We start from the raw sequence: 16,750 nt of genomic DNA, 5'->3' as shown, positions 1-16,750 counted from the left end.
GTCTTAAACAGGTCAACATTAACGTCACCCCCGAGTAGTAACTTACATCTGCTCTCGTTATCACAGCTCACGAGACTGTCGAGGTGACCGATAAAAGAATTGAAATCCCCATCACCGGGGTCGATGCAATATAATACGGTAAATATAATCGCTTGGTGATAGAGACAGGCATTCGATACCCTGAGAGATAAAGTAATATTGAGGATGAATTTAGCACTGTATTTAATTTTTCACTGAAATAGTAATACCTGCTCCACATGGGTTTGCCCTATTTAAATAAAAGAATCCTCGATACACCTCGCGCTTGTATATTCCAGTATCAAACTTGTGCCATGTTTCTTTCAGCATTCTTAAATAGAAATCGAAGTCGTCCAGCCGCACTGACAGCTCATCGTCGTTGTGTGGGGCAGATCGAATATTTAGATGAAAACAAGTAAGGTTGCAATTCCCAAAAGAACTGACTTTGTGGTTAACTTGTCTTGCGGAGACTGCCATTTTGGACGCGATGGAAAATCTCAGCAAAAAACGATGCATTTACGACATCTTTTCAATGTCGTGAACGGTGAGGATAGAGACTACAAGTGATGTTTCTGTTTGCTTTGCCAGTATCTTTCCACCACTTGTCCAGAGATAGCTATATTTTGCATATATCATTTTTTTTTCGGTGGCCGTGCCGAGAAATTGTTTCATTGCAGGGCTTAGGTGCTGATTCACGAAAACAGGCTCCTTGGGTGTGAGACCAAAGTCTTCCGTCTATATGGGCGTTTTTGTTTTCTTGAGCACCTCGTCGCGCTTGGAGTGGCTTTTAAACTGAACCACAATGTTTGTTGGTTCGTTTTCGTTTTTCGTGGGAACACGGTGACATACTTCTATGTCGTCTCCCGCAATGGGCACATTTCGAAGTTCCCCAACCCGTTCGAGGGTTTTAGGAAGGCTTTCATTCTCTGTCTTAGGCATTCCTTAGATCCCTAGGGTTGCGCCTGCGGGAGTACTGATCTGCGGCTGTGATTCTTTGCTCGAGCTAACCCCCTTGTTTTTTCAGAAGATCATACTCAGCAGCCACATTTTCGCTGGCTTCTCTTAAAGGCTTGTTTTCTTTTTCCAGCTCACTTTGCTTTTTCTTCGCTTCCTCAAGCTCCGCATTAAGAAATCTAGACTTTTCTGAAAATCTCTAATTTCCTTTCACAGCCCTCGTTCCATGTCAGCTTTTATACCGCGGATTTCTTTTCTAAGTTCTTCAGTTAAGTGCAGCATTATGTAGCGCTCACAACCAAGTGAAAAACGTTTGCACAAGAAAGCACGCACTAATATGGCAGCAGCAGAGGCAGCGGTAACAAATATTTGCCTCAGGACGGCAATTACCAAAGAGAAATTCCTAACCTGTCACAGCACAAAGCGTTCTTACAGCTTCTGGCTTCCGCTACCTTCACTGCTGCCAAATTCTTTTCGGCATGTAACAACAAACTACAAAACTTAGTGTCTGGTCAGAATATATTCAGTATACTTCTCACGCCATTGTTTAAAATATCGAACAAAATGCGTTCGTGGTGATTTGAAAGTACAGTGATATCTAGAATGCTTTGTACAAATCCACTGTAAGGTGCCCCAATCAGCCCTCTCATGAAAAACCATCAATTCCTCGGCACATTATGGGAGAGTAGGAAAATGGGAAAAAAATTGCAAAACATACTATTCCTTTTATTTAAAACCATTATTACCAAACCAATAGTACACCGTCGTGTGATGCCATCCGGGCATCCAACAGGGAACATGGAAATGCAGACCTAATTGGTAAGCAGAAAAAAATTTATGATATTGAAAATATCTGAATGATGCATCTTGCTCAAAACCCAGGGCAAATTGAGGCGCCCCTTCAAATTTATGACATTTGTCAGCCTTCCAATGAATGCACAGGAAGTTGTCTCCGTTGAGGCCAACAGAATTTTGTGAGCTCGTTTGCGTGAAAAAGTTTGTATCCAGAAACAACATTAAGCAAATCCGAAATTTGGCCAAGTTGGATAACGTTCGTGATGTAAAAATAGCGCACAAGGAACACGATGGACGGAAAGGAAACTACGCAGACAAGCGCCTTGTCTGCGTTGTTTCCTTTCCGTCCATCGCGTTTCTTTTGCGCTATTGTTACATCATGTATCCAGAAACAACAAGGCTGTGCATTGCTTGATGACCGGCGAAAAACATGGTGCTCTAGTGCAACGCATTGCGTGTAATGAGGCTTTGCGACCGTTGTGGTTTCGTTGCTTTTTGGCCGCTTTTTCTGGTCCCTTTACTGAAGTGGTAGGCGACAACTTCGTTTAGAAATGCGACTAAGAATTTATTACAACATTCTTTTTTCGTTTTGACCGCCACAAATCAAGAAGCACTTGGTATCATAGGCACTATGTGTGCTCCCAACTCTGGGCACGATAACAGCCAATCTTCGCTCTAAGAATGACCTCATCGCTAAAGGTTGCGTAGGGCTGCATCAAAAGTGTAGCCGCCGACCCCGTCGTCTACAGATACCGTGAAATCCTATCGGAGCTCATGTGGCAACACTGCAACGCCATTCATTCCTGTCAGTGTTGGAACGGATCGACTTCCTTTTTCAGCCGCATTCGCGGTCAATATATGGTGTTCAGGAGCGATCCCAGATAACCTAGCGGGCTGAAGTGTAATGACAGAGCCTAATTAGGACATGGGATCTGACTTCAATGTATCTACCTTTATGGTGTCACGAGCTCATGCCGTTATCTTTGGCCTTAACACGCAAAAGTAGAGCACTGTAATAGTTCCTTGTAGATTAGTGCTTTTCGCTTTAACTTTTATTTGAGCTGCAGGCTTCACTTCCTTCTTCGTTCAAGTATTGTGAAAGAGTCCATTGAGGAGACCAGTGGGCAATATCGTTATCACCCCTGGGCTGAACAAAGTGCGAAACCTCTCGAAAATGTAGTGTATAAAGAGACAGCACATTTTAGTGAATGCATCATAGAGAGAGGGGAGCCGTTTTCCAGTGACTGTTGTTCTACTGGTAAGTGTATGCTGCTGACGTTCCGCCCAGGTGCAGAGGCTTTTGCCCTTAACTAGATATCCAACTGGGAAGAGGCTTACACTGTGTAGGGTATTTTTGTTAAGTCTTTTTGTGCAGGGTTTTTTGTGGAGAGGCCTTTTTGCAAAAACCTAATTTGCAGACTTAAATGCAACACTTTCTGGCTCGTATAAATGCAGGTGGGCAGCGGGCACAGTTCATAAAATGGTGACTATGCGTGAGGGAAATTTGGAGTTCAGTGTTCGAACTCAATTTTTACACCGAAGTATCCGACGCAGGAATTAACCTAATTCCAGGAATTAATTAAATTTGAGACGAAAATAGATATGTCTAAAAATGGTCTTAATGGTTTAAAAATTGTGTATACTTATTGTTAATTAAGAAAATAGGTACCAGAAGTACTAAAATTGACTTGACTTATGCTTTTCGCAGTCGGAGAAAACGCAAAAAAATTGAAAGTGAAATGACGGGACAAAATCGGTCTCTATGATAAGGTTTGAGCTAGTGCCGCTTACTTCAGCATTTTGAAAAAAAAACTGTTTAATTAAGTCGCTAAGTAACAAATGCAAAATGGTTGCATGAAGAGATTATTATTCAACATGATACAAAGAAATAACTCCGAGCCGCACAAAACTTAGACAAAAATCCCTAAATTCGCTATCCGCCACTGAAAATTGTTAGGTGAGAGCTTCTTTGAATCAGTTCCTAGGACCCCTCAGCAAATTGCGCTGCAAAGAAAAGAAATAAAAAATTAAGATGATGCTTAGCTTTTACCACAGAAAAGTGTTACTTTATCAATAATATAGACTGTTTGTTTGCATTTTTAAGGGCGCCCTCCTTTGCTGAAGTCATGATGAAGGAAACTTTGCTTGTGTTTTGCGTAGTCTGCTTCGTCGCATGTGAGTACCAATGCTGCTTATTAAGATGTGTTTATTGATTTTATGTGCTGCACTTCTTTTTCTGTATATCTGGCGAAAAACCGTCATTATCACTATCGGCCAATTTGCGCCAACTGCAAGGCAAAGGCACCACTCATATTTCTTCAATGAACCCAGTCTTGTGTCACCTGCGACCACCTTATCCTCGTAATCTTCTTAACCGCATCTGCATATGTAGCTCCCTGCTACGCTTACCTTATCTAAGTATCCGGACCGTTACCATTAATGGACACCGATTGTATTGCCTTGTAATTACCTGCCCTGACATAGTCGATTTCTCCACCTTCATCTCGACTAAGATGTCGTTAACCCTCGTTTCCTGCATGGCTCAGTCTGCCCTCTTCCGGTCTCTTAACGTTAAACATATCCTTATCCGTTTGTTACTCGCTGAGTGGTCCTCAAACTAAATTTAGCCTTCTTCGTTAACCTCCACGTGTCTGCCCATAAGTGTGTGTGTGTGTGCGTGTGTGTGTGCTTTTCTAATCAATTAGCTTTAAGCGATAACATGTTCAGTAATATTCTAAATTGATCAACACCACAAAATAAATAAATTTAAAAAAAAATCCCCTGTGCCCCTTGGTTTCTGTGGCTGTTGGCTTCTTTCATATTTATACCGAGCCCCTCATTCCCCTTCCCTTGTTTGCTTAATTCCTTAGCGAGGGCCTCGGTTCTGGCAGCCTTGACTCCATAGGAAGCATAAGAGGGTTCTCACGCAGCTTCCACCCTCTCCGTTCGATGACGTTCTACGTCACTACCTGCGGTAACTCAGGACGTTCTACGTCCGCCGCTTATGAACGTGGGTGGCGCTGATGAACACTCTCAAGGTTAGGTTACTTGTAGACATAAATACCCCCGAAAGCAGAAGATTTGACAGCCGTCGCCGTAGCTCAGAGGTAGAGCACCGGACGCGTAATTCGGAGGTCGTGGGTTCGGATCCCACCGGCGGCAGTGGTTGTTTTTTCTTCTGCTTTTCTAATCAATTAGCTTTAAGCGATAACATGTTCAGTAATATTCTAAATTGATCAACACCACAAAATAAATAAATTAAAAAAAATCCCCTGTGCCCCTTGGTTTCTGTGGCTGTTGGCTTCTTTCATATTTATAACGAGCCCCTCATTCCCCTTCCCTTGTTTGCTTAATTGCTTAGCGAGGGCCTCGGTTCTGGCAGCCTTGACTCCATAGGAAGCATAAGAGGGTTCTCACGCAGCTTCCACCCTCTCCGTTCGATGACGTTCTACGTCACTACCTGCGGTAACTCAGGACGTTCTACGTCCGCCGCTTATGAACGTCGGTGGCGCTGATGAACACTCTCAAGGTTAGGTTACTTGTAGACATAAATACCGCCGAAAGCAGATTTGACAGCCGTCGTCGTAGCTCAGAGGTAGAGCACCGGACGCGTAATTCGGAGGTCGTGGGTTCGGATCCCACCGGCGGCAGTGGTTGTTTTTTCTTCTGCTTTTCTAATCAATTTGCTTTAAGCGATAACATGTTCAGTAATATTCTAAATTGATCAACACCACAAAATAAATAAATAAAAAAAATCCCCTGTGCCCCTTGGTTTCTGTGGCTGTCGGCTTCTTTCATATTTATAACGAGCCCCTCATTCCCCTTCCCTTGTTTGCTTAATTGCTTAGCGAGGGCCTCGGTTCTGGCAGCCTTGACTCCATAGGAAGCATAAGAGGGTTCTCACGCAGCTTCCACCCTCTCCGTTCGATGACGTTCTACGTCACTACCTGCGGTAACTCAGGACGTTCTACGTCCGCCGCTTATGAACGTGGGTGGCGCTGATGAACACTCTCAAGGTTAGGTTACTTGTAGACATAAATACCCCCGAAAGCAGAAAATTTGACAGCCGTCGCCGTAGCTCAGAGGTAGAGCACCGGACGCGTAATTCGGAGGTCGTGGGTTCGGATCCCACCGGCGGCAGTGGTTGTTTTTTCTTCTGCTTTTCTAATCAATTAGAAAGCCTGTCAATAAGCAGGCTTGCTTATTGACAGGCGTGTCCAGCTCGGAGGTGCTCGACAGGTGCGTGGCCGTGCAACAACTTTCGTAAAAAAATGCGAGAACTTGTTCCTTCTCCTGGCCGCGAGGGCAAGAAAAAATATAAAAAAATAAAAATATATAAATATGACCCTGCAACAGAGAGGGCAGATATATATATATATACATACAGTTTCTGTGGGGATATGGTAACCTGCCATCCATTCATGACCTGAGTGAACCTGCCAAATGCGTTCCACCTCATTCTCACTGCTCTTGCTATTTCACGTTCGTGACCCGGATCAGCGATCACTACCTGCTGAAAGTAGTCGTTATCTTAACACTTTCAGCGCCTCGCTGCCAATTGTAAACTTCTGTTAACTCCCGAGAACGTTCAAGATTACTTTGTTTTCCATCATATTATTCTTCGACCCACCGTTCTGCTCTGGGTAAGGCATTGATAACGCTTTGCTGTTCGCTGCCCGAGCGACTTTACAAAGCAATGTCAACAACGAATCGCAAATTACTACGACCTTCTCTATTAGCCCTGTACGTTGGCAGAAATCCCATTTACCGGAAAAACTGCTACTGTGTAAGGAGATGCAGTGTCAAAAATAGCACTTGTTTTATTCCAACTCCATGTCTCATCCTGTTGCGATGATATGAATGCGCCAGACTTCCTGCCAATGCTGCCAACAAAGGAAAAAAGAAAGAGATAGCAACAGAGCGTGTGGCTCCACTGCGAATATACGTCGCTCATCTTAGCACCTTCTCCCTACTGATCTAGAGCTGGGAACTCTTGCTACTACATGTGTTCGCCCATAGTTGTAAACTCTTAATGAACGTTTGTCTAGCAGGTGTCAGCGCTCGCGCGCACTTTCGTTAGAGAAGGGTAGGTGAGACCAGGCACCGAAGAGATGGTGAAAAGTGACAAGTTGCGGAGATACCTCTGTTCTATGGCTAGGAAAACGACGAAAGTCATGGAACTAATATGCAATTATTCTTTGGCCTGCAAAGAATTTTGAACATGAAACCTCATTTTGATGGAAGTTCTTAATGCATCACAGAGGTTTTTGCGGTAAAGGCAGGTAATAAACTAAGAATACAGTTTTAAGTATAGATAGATTTGGCTGCGAAATTAGTGATGGTGTTTGTGAAGAGAGACAAAGGACATGTGGTACCATCTTAACTGGCGAAATAAGTTATCAAGTACTGTTTACGTGTCGGTCTGTAAATGTAGATTTCTAGTATTCCAAGGCTGTCAGCCATGACACGGGTCTAAACTAGCCATTCAGCAATGCACAAAATTCTGGGCATTCTAGAGCAAAAAATAACCCAACCCAAGCTTGACAAGATAGCTCAATACACGAAAAAGGCTATTTTTATTAATTCCTGGCGCTTCTTACTCAAACAACCCATCAGCTATACATTTGCAGAAATCACATTTACCTGAAAAACTTCTTTTGTAAGATGTAATGTATTATAGGACATGAGTACTCACGTCCTATGCTGGTCTGCACTTCTTTACTCAATTATATTTGAATAGTATTATAAAATTACAATTCATTATATTATCACATATCATAATAGTAACATAAAACTACGCACTACACCATACAGATTTTGTTTCAATACGTTCTTGCCACTTGCACAAAATGGCTAATTTTTGCAATTCTCTCTAAAGGACAATCTAAGACGTTTTGTGCTGCAACTGTGAGGTTACCTTTAACAGCAGGCAGCGTTTTGATGTCGAAAGAAATGTATATCGATATTCAGACCATGATAAACAATATGCTTTCTTTCGCAATGCTTATGCTAGGTGAGAATAAATATACACAACGGAATTTCAAGTTATCAAAGTGTGAATTTTGAAACTAATAAACACCTGTAGATTGTAAAAATCCGCATATTGATGTCAGCACAAACTTCCTGCTTGATTTCTGCAAATTTTTATTTGTTTCACATCTCCTTTCCGGCAGTACGTAAAAGAACAGCAATGACTGCTCACGGGAGGGAAAGCGAGAGTAGTTAAATTCTCTCCGTCAAAAGGTACGCGATAATTCTGTGGTTAACAAAAACACAAATAATATTTAGTAAGTGTTCGTTTACGCATCCCCGTGTTAGCGATTCTCCCTCTCATGCTCTCCCTAACTCCCACTAACTGCTGAAGGCCGGAGGAGATTTTCATCAGCGCTTATTGTGTCGTCTACTTCCCAGTGCTTGCTCAAAGCGTTAGTAACCGACGAAATAAAGTATACAAATCACCACTTCACTCAGATGGTCTCTAATATTGATGGCTGTAACAAATTAGCACTAAGTTTAGAGTATATAACCTGTTCTAGCATTCTTGCATGAAGCCCTGCACCTTTTCCTGTATTTACAGCGTCAGCATACAAGATTCCTTCGGCAGAAACGATTGTGGAAGCGGAAATTGACGCTGACTCTGAAGCGGTCGCTCAAGAGGCGATTCTTGTGGGCCGGATCCTATGCGGCGTTGCACGGGAACTTGCAAACGATGAAACGCTTGGAAGTGAGGTGAGAAATGTGAACGCGAAGCCACAAACTCGCTTCACCATTATTTGGGGGACTGCTGTACACTTAGTCGTTAAAAGCACGCGGTCTTCACATTATATTTGCCTGAAAACTATTTAGGCTGAGCTTACCAGAACGTCACCGCTGGCGCCATCTGTCGGCTGCCAAAAACAAATAGCCCGTAAATAAATGGGTATAGTTTGATTCGTAATTAAGAAAAAACTAAAGCCTGCCCTGGGATGGTGAGCCAAAACGTTGATGCTGATGAGTTACACTGCCTGCTCGCTGCGGGCCTTGGTTACAAAATGCTGCCTGTGCTCGCCGCCGGGGGTTTCGCTGCCATGTGAAATCAATAGGGCGTACTATGGAGTCAATATTTTTATAGTAATTTTGGGTGCTCACCGCTATGTAGTACGCGGTTGCAGCCGCAGACACTACAAGCGCTTTTATGATTCCTTGGGCTCACTCCATGCTGAAAATCTTCTAAATGAAAGCGCCTGAGAGAACCTAAAAAGGCGGCCTCGTGGCGTGGCTGATGCTTTGGTTGGAAAAGATTCCAGCTGAGTTTTAGCCAAACGCTACTCACATACAGGGGAAAGGTGGCGTGTGGGTATTAGGATGGGTACCGTAAATGTGGAAAAATGTACACCAAAACCTCGTCAATTCAGACTTCAAGCGACCTAGCAAAGCATCCTATCTGTAAGCTGATCGAATTATCAAATGACTCATCAAGACAGCTAAAAGAAGTGTTGATGTGAAGGCATATTTCTTTTTGAAAATCTACGTCATGACCTTTTGCTTCTGAGAGTGCCACTGCCCGGCATCAGTAGTTTTCGCAGTTCCATCAGCAGTATTAATTTACTGATAACAATCTGTCAACACGATGGTAAGGACCTGTAGGGCATCCTTCACGTACTGGCGTGGTAGTAGTGGACCGCATTAATAAGGGCGTCGTCGCATGTCACGAGACTCCACCGCAGTGGCTGAGGCCAGTGCGCCACGTACAAGTAGTTTCGGCGCAGTGGATGAACAACGCGAACGGAAACACAAGAAGCGCACTGCGCAGGAACGGCAAGCTGCCTTTTAAACAGACATCATCAAGGACGTACCACACAGCTCCCGAAAAAAATTGGCAGTGGCTTAGTTCAGCTAGGCTAGGGTATACGTAGCGAAAGAAGTATCGTCTACTGACATTTCGGTAGCGACACGCCCTCGCTGTCGTTCAGCAGCTTGGCGGCGTTTCTTAGCGAGACGTCCCTCTCGTTCTTCGGGCCTCTCGGCCGCCCGTTTAGTCTTTCTCGCTTCGTTTTTGCGCCGTCGGCCGGCCTTGTACCATGCGACGACTTCTAGATCGCAGGACTCAATTTCACGCAGCCTGTACTGCCGCCAAGACAAGCACTGCCGCTCTCCTTCTTCCATGGTCCGCGTCTGAGGAGCGAGCGCGTCGCTTCCGCTTATATCCCAACTGCGCGGCGCGACTATGCGCATGCGCAGTGAGGCAAAGTGATGACGTCACGCGCGCCGGAACTCGGCGCAGCGGATGCAGCTAGCGGCTCCAGTGCAACTGGTTGCCATGGTAACGGTGCATGCTCACTAGTGGCCTTTGCCCGGCTCCGCGCAATGCACTTCTGCTGTGGCTTTCTTCACTTCTTCACTTCACTTTACTCACCTTAAATACCCCCTTCAGGGGGTAGTACATATGAGGTGGGTTAGTATATTTAACAATAATAAAACATGCCATTGCAGTACGACACAAGTGGTTACAGTTGATAAGAATGAAGATGGGCACGTGATGGCGGCAACATCGGCGGGGAGGGCATTCCAGTCAACAATGATGCGGGGAAGAAAGGAACCTGAAAAAGTTGCAGTACGCGATAGAGGCCGGGTGATCTGAAACGGGTGTGCAGTGCGGTGAGATATGCGGGTCGAATGGGAAATGTAAAGTGTTTGATTCAGAGTGCTATGAAAAAACTTGTGGAGCAAACACATGCAGGCGACGCGACGGCGAGCTTCAAGGCTCTCGAGATTGCAATTATTCTCTAGAGATGAAACTCAGATCAGATATGAATATGCAGAATGAACGAAGCGAATGGCGCGGTTCTGAACGGATTAGAGTGCTTTTGCTATGTATATTAGGTGTGGATTCCAGATTGGACCGGCGTACTCGAGTTTAGGTCTAATGAGGGTTTTGTAATCTTGAAGTTTCACGTGCTGCGGTGCATGACGAAGACGACGTTTTAGGAATCCTAGAGATCTGTTAGCTGACCGTATGACTGTGGTAATGTGTGTTCGCCAAGAAAGAACGCCGCAGAGTGTTACACTGAGGTACTTGAATGACTGGACACTTTGTATAGATGAGATGGCAACTGTGTAGGAAAAAATAAGGGTTTGCGTTGACGCTAAAATGAGACGAGTTTGCAATTTTTAGCATTCAGTGTCATTAGCCACAGGTCACAGCATTCATGGAAGAGGTTGTGGTCATTTTGAAAAGCCACTTGATCAGAAATGTTACTAACAGTGCGATAAGTTACACATCCAGCTTTCGATACAAAAGCGTGGGTCTTTCTTAACGACATTATTAAAAAAATGCGATAACAATTCTAATTTGTTCCGCCTCCCATCCGAATACCCAATGACACCCCAAACTTTCGAAGGGGGCACACCCAAGGAACTTGAATAACTCGGATTAATGGGGATTAAGGGACGAAATAAGGTCGATTAGCGTGGTTTAGTCTGTGGTTAATACAGATTAGGGAACATTCGGTGATTTGTGTGTTAGTGGTGGATTAAGGCGGAAGAGTTGGGTTGGTGTAATGCCGGTTGGGTTATTTAATGCGATTTGATAAGTTTTTAAGGCCACACGTATTAAAGTTCGAAAATGCCTAAATTTTACAGTGCTAATGACGTCACTACATTGTCGACGAATACGGGAATGTCATTACGGAGAATTTCATTGCTTTTGCGAGAAGACTATTTAAAGGTTGTTACATTAAATGCGTGCAATTAGTTTAGAATGGCTTGCCAATTAAGACCTACTAGCAGTTGTCTTGACGGGGTGACACGCAGGTGAGGAAAGCCGAAAAAAATCTATGCAGCCCTACTTTTTTTTGGGAGATGGGCCACCGAATGCCCCCATTTTGCCACTGTGATGACGTCACACCTGCCGTGAGCTGGCGCTCTAAGTTTGAGGTGGGCTATTTGCGGTATCATATGCTTGGCCGGTCATACATGAGCACGGCCGCCCACATGCCGCCTGTTCGAATGAAGCGATGTGTGCCCATCTGCATCCTAATTAAAAAGCGCCCGATGTAATAAGCGCCGAGGAGCATAAACCAGGATCATGCGGCCCTTCCGAATAGTTGGGATCTTCGAAATAACGAACGCCGATATACCGATGTTTATGCACTCACCAACATTTCTTTGAAGTACGTGCTTTGTTGGATCTTTATATCTGAAATGTGTTTCGCAGTCAGATTTAACACGTTTCATGTTCTGAAGTAGATAACTATCTTAAAGTCCTCCATAGTTCTGGATTTTTCGACCTTGTCTAAACTGAATATGTGGTTTCAGCCCCCGTTCACCTTTTTTTTTTGGGTACACGATACGCGGTATTACTGCGATTAGCCGCACGAATTTTCATGTCGCTTTACTGGTGAAGTGGAATGTTTTAATACTAGAAAAATTGCTGCTTACCAGTGCATACATTCATATAAGCTTTCTATTCCTTTTTTATTTTTCAGATCGACGAGTACTTTTGGAAAAACTTGTGGAAAAACATCAAGAAAGTTGGAGGAAAAGTGGCCGACGTAGCGAAAGAAGCCGGCGGCAAGGCTCTCGATGCTCTTGTGGGCATAGGCAAGGCAGTAGCAGAGAGCGCTTTTGATAAAGCTAAAAAGAAACTTCAGGACAAAGCTACAAATGTGGCGAACGAGGTAGTGGACAAGGTTCTCGGGAAATATGATTTGCAGGACTCGGGAAGTGCGGCAGACTTGGTGAAATATTTGTGCGCACAAATGAACACAGTCGGTCAGCGGCTGATAGAACAAGGCGAAAAGCTCAGCGGCCTATACGATGTAACTTTCTAGGAAACATGTAGAAGACTTTACAGAAATTATAGAGAGACGAAAATGAACTTAAGATCTACTTAAAATGTGTTTGTTCCAAGGTTGGCTATGGTACGCAAACGTCCTCGCAATACATTCTTGTTTGATTTTCCATGGAATTGCAGGTCAATGGGAAATGCAAGTCAGTAACAGTGGTCTTTTCTCTGCGATGATGATGACATTCAATGACTTTCGTTGCCTTCTTCCAATCACAATGTTTCAAAACTCCCACCTGCTATCTGTATCAATTTTCTTATGAGGGACGGAAATAAAATATAAGGAGTGGTACTTAAATCCTTGATGTACATTTGTCCTGTAAATAATTCATTCCTCCCATGTCCTGCATCGCAATAATATCCGGACATGATCTGTGGCGAGTGCCGAAGCAATTCCTCCGTGACAAGCAGGAAAACTACACTTATTGGCTGATCGGCGAGCTCATACCAAATTCCTTTGCACAGAATCCCATTTATTACACAGACAACGAAGAGTGATTTTCTGCTATCGCATTTATTGAATTTGAATAAGTGAAGAAAGAGTACCCAAAATGCATCTTTAGAATAAGTATCTCTGTATTTTATACTCGTTAGGCGGGGCTAGAATTGAGAACTTACAGGCTCTGGGAGCGGATCTTGTTAGCAGCCACTATGGATTGGAGCTTCTTGTTTTCCACGCCGTTATAGCGCGAACCTAAATTTGAGCGGTTCTCTTCTTTTTTAAATGCTCAATGGGCGATACCCGTAGCTTTTTTATGCATGAATAATAACAAATGTACGTTGCGCTCAACACTCTTGTTGGTCAGCGTCCTCGGCAACGTAATGCAGAAAACTTTTAAGGCCACGTGTCTCCGCTTGGTCTCTAACAGCGCGTACAGCTTTCCACAATCGACTCTCTCCTGAAGGACACTAGTAGTTGAGGCAATATAGAATCGAATAGAGAGTGGCATGGAGTTAGAGTATAACCGCCGTTAGCAGCCAACTCACCGCCGAGGAGGTGGTGCCCCATCTACCTAATGTGGATGTGTCCGATAGCAAAACTAACCCAGGCCTTTCATACTAGCAAGAAAAGTAATAATCTTCAACGCATGTCAATATTATCAATTCGTGTCGAATAACAGTGCACTTCAGAGTGTACGATTTGAACTTTGGAAACAAACTTTGCCTTCGAAAAAAATGCGAACAATAATATCTGCATCCCAGAAATGCCTCTGATTCTCTCGTCATCTCCCTTGTCTGGGCGAAGCTCAAAAGAAGCGGACTCTTTAGTGACGCTGCTGCATGCACTAAAAAATGCGACACAGGATAGAAGATCGCGTTGTATCATCGGGCCAAGCGTACTTAACATAGCGAGTAAAACTGAAAAATGCCAACCAAACGAAGTGCTTGGATGAGCACTGCCCCAAGAAAGAAAGTCATTGTCCGTTACCGGTTCGTCATATGCGCAGCATTTGCCTCCAAGCGTCGGAAGTCCGCGAAAATTTACGTACTCCATCCTTCTGCAACGAGCAAGCAAAATAAAATGACGTGCAATTTCTGTTCGCTGTCTGGGCACAGAGGGTCGTGATTGCCAAGGTATTGGTTTTGTGCCGATGGAGTAGAAAACAACGTCACGATGTGAGGGCGTCACGGCTCTCGTCGACGCAGCGGGAAGACATTCTCTCTCTTGTGAACCAAACGCAGGATATAGTGAATTAAAGGGCTCTATCTCCCGGTATTCAGGGAAAAGCCTCAACAAGTTCGGCTTCTCAAGCACGCCCGAGTCCGTAGCATAGCCCACGTAAGTACCACTGCCTAGCACTAGTTGTTTCTGCAGCAGGCCACAGCAGCTTGAACATGAGTACATTTAAACCGGTACAGATTTCATCGGCTGCCCCGGGCGGCATCGGAGATGTTGGTTCAGTGCCGAGCTCCGACACAGCACTCTCTTCTTCCTTTTTGCGCCGTCAAGAATATGCATGTGGCCTAGTTTAGCGCGACGAAAAGTCTAGTATTGCGAAAGAGCGAATAAAAAAATAGGATAAAATATAAGTACATGATCAAAGCTGTGTTCGTGCTTGAAACGTGACCACAAAGTAGATAAAAGAAATAGACTGTTAGTACGCACACCTGGAGAAAATGAGCGCAATTTTATGGTTTATGAGATTTTTTATCGTCCCATAGCGACTCTGCCTATGACGAACGCCGTAGTGAAGGACGTGCACTGACATAGCACAGCACACGGGTCTCAAGAATTTTGCGTGCATCGAAATTCAACCTCCGCGGCAGGGATGGACCCCGCGTCTTTCGGGTCAGCACCCGAGCACCACAAGAACTCTGTCACTGCAGCGGCATTAGTGCAATTCGTTTGACGCCAAATTTTCACGTCGGGTCGATCCTCGGTAGAGGGGATGTAAAGTAAGTGTTTCGTTTTCATTTTATTGCATTTTATACTTGAGGCCTTAATCAAAAGTGGGGCACAGTGATCACATCAACAAAGAAATAACTACATTTAAAATATGTACACAATCCGTTCAGTCGCATTCCGTAAGCTCTCTTATCTCAAGCATAAGCTTCGAAACACTGCCGCTAATGTTCAGCTTTAAAGTTATAATACTCTAATCAGACCTAAGCTCCTGTGTGCTTGCAAAACTTGGGAACCGTATACAGTCTTACATAAGGAAACTCGAGAGATTACAGCTTAACACGGTTAGGTTCATGTTTTCAAAACTTCTACCTACTGACTCCCCTTCCAGATTGGTGCATCCCAGCGGTATTGAACGATTATAGTTAAGAAGGTGAAATGCTAGAGCGTCAGTTGGGTTTCCCCTATACGGCTGCGTCAGTTGCGATCCTGTCGACTGCGCCAGTTGAGATCCCATTCACGTCGCGACGTGAGGAAACATTTGTTGATGATGAAATTGGATTTCTTGATGGATTGATGGGTCGGACTCGCAAACGTTCACATTACTCGACGGTAGGAAAGGAAGGTTAACTATTTATTACACAAAAATAAACAAGAAGACACAAGCAAGGAGAAAACTATTTACAACATGACTGAACCGTTGATCAGATGAAATCAGCCCCCGCTTAACCGAGAGCGCTGAGTTTCAAGTCTTCTGTCTCCGCCCTTGGCGGGGACAGCAACCAATAATAAAACCGGCGACACTTCTCACCAATCGCTATTAGGGAAAGAAAAATAAAGTTTCCGTCAGCTAATCAAAGACCGGGGAACGGATGGCAGCTAATCAAATACTTGGGAAAGGAGAGGTTCCGAGCAGGCATACCAACAGCACTGAACTCTCTGCATTCTGAACCTCTACTTTCCTCTACGTTTCTCTTTCCGCGCACGTGCATACGGGACACACGTATGCCTCGGGAACAATCACTTAAGGTTCCTTATAAAAAAAAAAGAAAGCTGTCGCGGAGGGGTCCAGCGCCCCGTGGCAACTATACCTTAACTAGGGGCCTCTTCTGAGTATCCGAAGCTCATAGAACCACCCGCGCCTCATCGCGTATCGATCGGCCACCGTACACCTGCGTCCTCACAGTAAGCTATGTACATGAGCAGAGCGAATGATTGGCACGCAGGGAAACGAGAAGGTTAAACATCCACTGGCCCCAAACACGACTGCAGGCATTCAAACACTGCACAAAGCTGCGAGCTGGAAAGATATCTGTGGTGAGACGGCAAGACGGAGAAAGAACGAGCGCCATGGCGACGGCGCCGGCACCAATAGGGCAGCCACCGAGCCTCCGCCGTGCATTCGCGGTTCCACGAACTTGGTAACCCTTCGACCAGGGACAGGTGCACATGTAAAAGTCTCGCCCCGTACTCTCTGTGCTGGAGACTGGATGGAGCATCGGAAAGTTCAGCCAACTTCACAGCGTCTTTAGTTAACTCTTTCCTTCTGTCATTACTTTTTCCTTGTATATTATTGTTCATCTGTTGTCATAGCCAAAAAATGGGCAAGTTGGATAACGTTCATGATGTAACAACGGCGCAAAAGGAACACGAGGGATGGAAAAGAAACGACGCAGACAAGCGCTTTTCTGCGGCGCTTCCTTTCCGTCCCTTGTGTTCCTTTTGCGCCATTGTTACATCATGGACCTCTATTGTCATATTTTCATTGCGGTGATTTTAATTTTTATGAATGTGCCCTTCCTGCCAGGAGCCAA

The 16,750-nt window shown here is 44.5% G+C and overlaps 1 protein-coding gene across 1 annotated transcript; it reads left to right on the top strand.

The window, feature by feature from the left end:
* The first annotated feature begins 3,893 nt into the window (after positions 1–3,893).
* On the top strand, positions 3,894–12,578 carry LOC149343782 (uncharacterized). Its single transcript, XM_089546055.1, has 3 exons — positions 3,894–3,942; positions 8,345–8,496; positions 12,234–12,578. The coding sequence occupies exons 1-3, from the start codon at positions 3,894–3,896 to the stop codon at positions 12,576–12,578; spliced, it is 546 nt and encodes a 181-aa protein (XP_089402181.1).
* Positions 12,579–16,750: the final 4,172 nt, after the last annotated feature.

Source organism: Amblyomma mixtum, chromosome 5 (genome assembly GCF_055824585.1).
Source record: "Amblyomma mixtum isolate Tamu chromosome 5, ASM5582458v1, whole genome shotgun sequence".
Classification (NCBI taxonomy): domain Eukaryota; kingdom Metazoa; phylum Arthropoda; class Arachnida; order Ixodida; family Ixodidae; genus Amblyomma; species Amblyomma mixtum.
The sequence above is the reverse complement of the archived record's forward strand: the minus strand, read 5'-3'. Positions and strand labels throughout refer to the sequence as shown.

What these genes read in the sequence shown, in the direction of transcription:
- LOC149343782 (XM_089546055.1), top strand. Translation starts at nt 3,894, where the DNA reads ATGATGAAGGAAACTTTGCTTGTGTTTTGCGTAGTCTGCTTCGTCGCA. An exon ending in CGTAGTCTGCTTCGTCGCAT is followed by an intron (nt 3,943 to 8,344) that starts GTGAGTACCAAT and finishes CTGTATTTACAG; the next exon opens with CGTCAGCATACAAGATTCCT. An exon ending in ATGAAACGCTTGGAAGTGAG is followed by an intron (nt 8,497 to 12,233) that starts GTGAGAAATGTG and finishes TTTATTTTTCAG; the next exon opens with ATCGACGAGTACTTTTGGAA.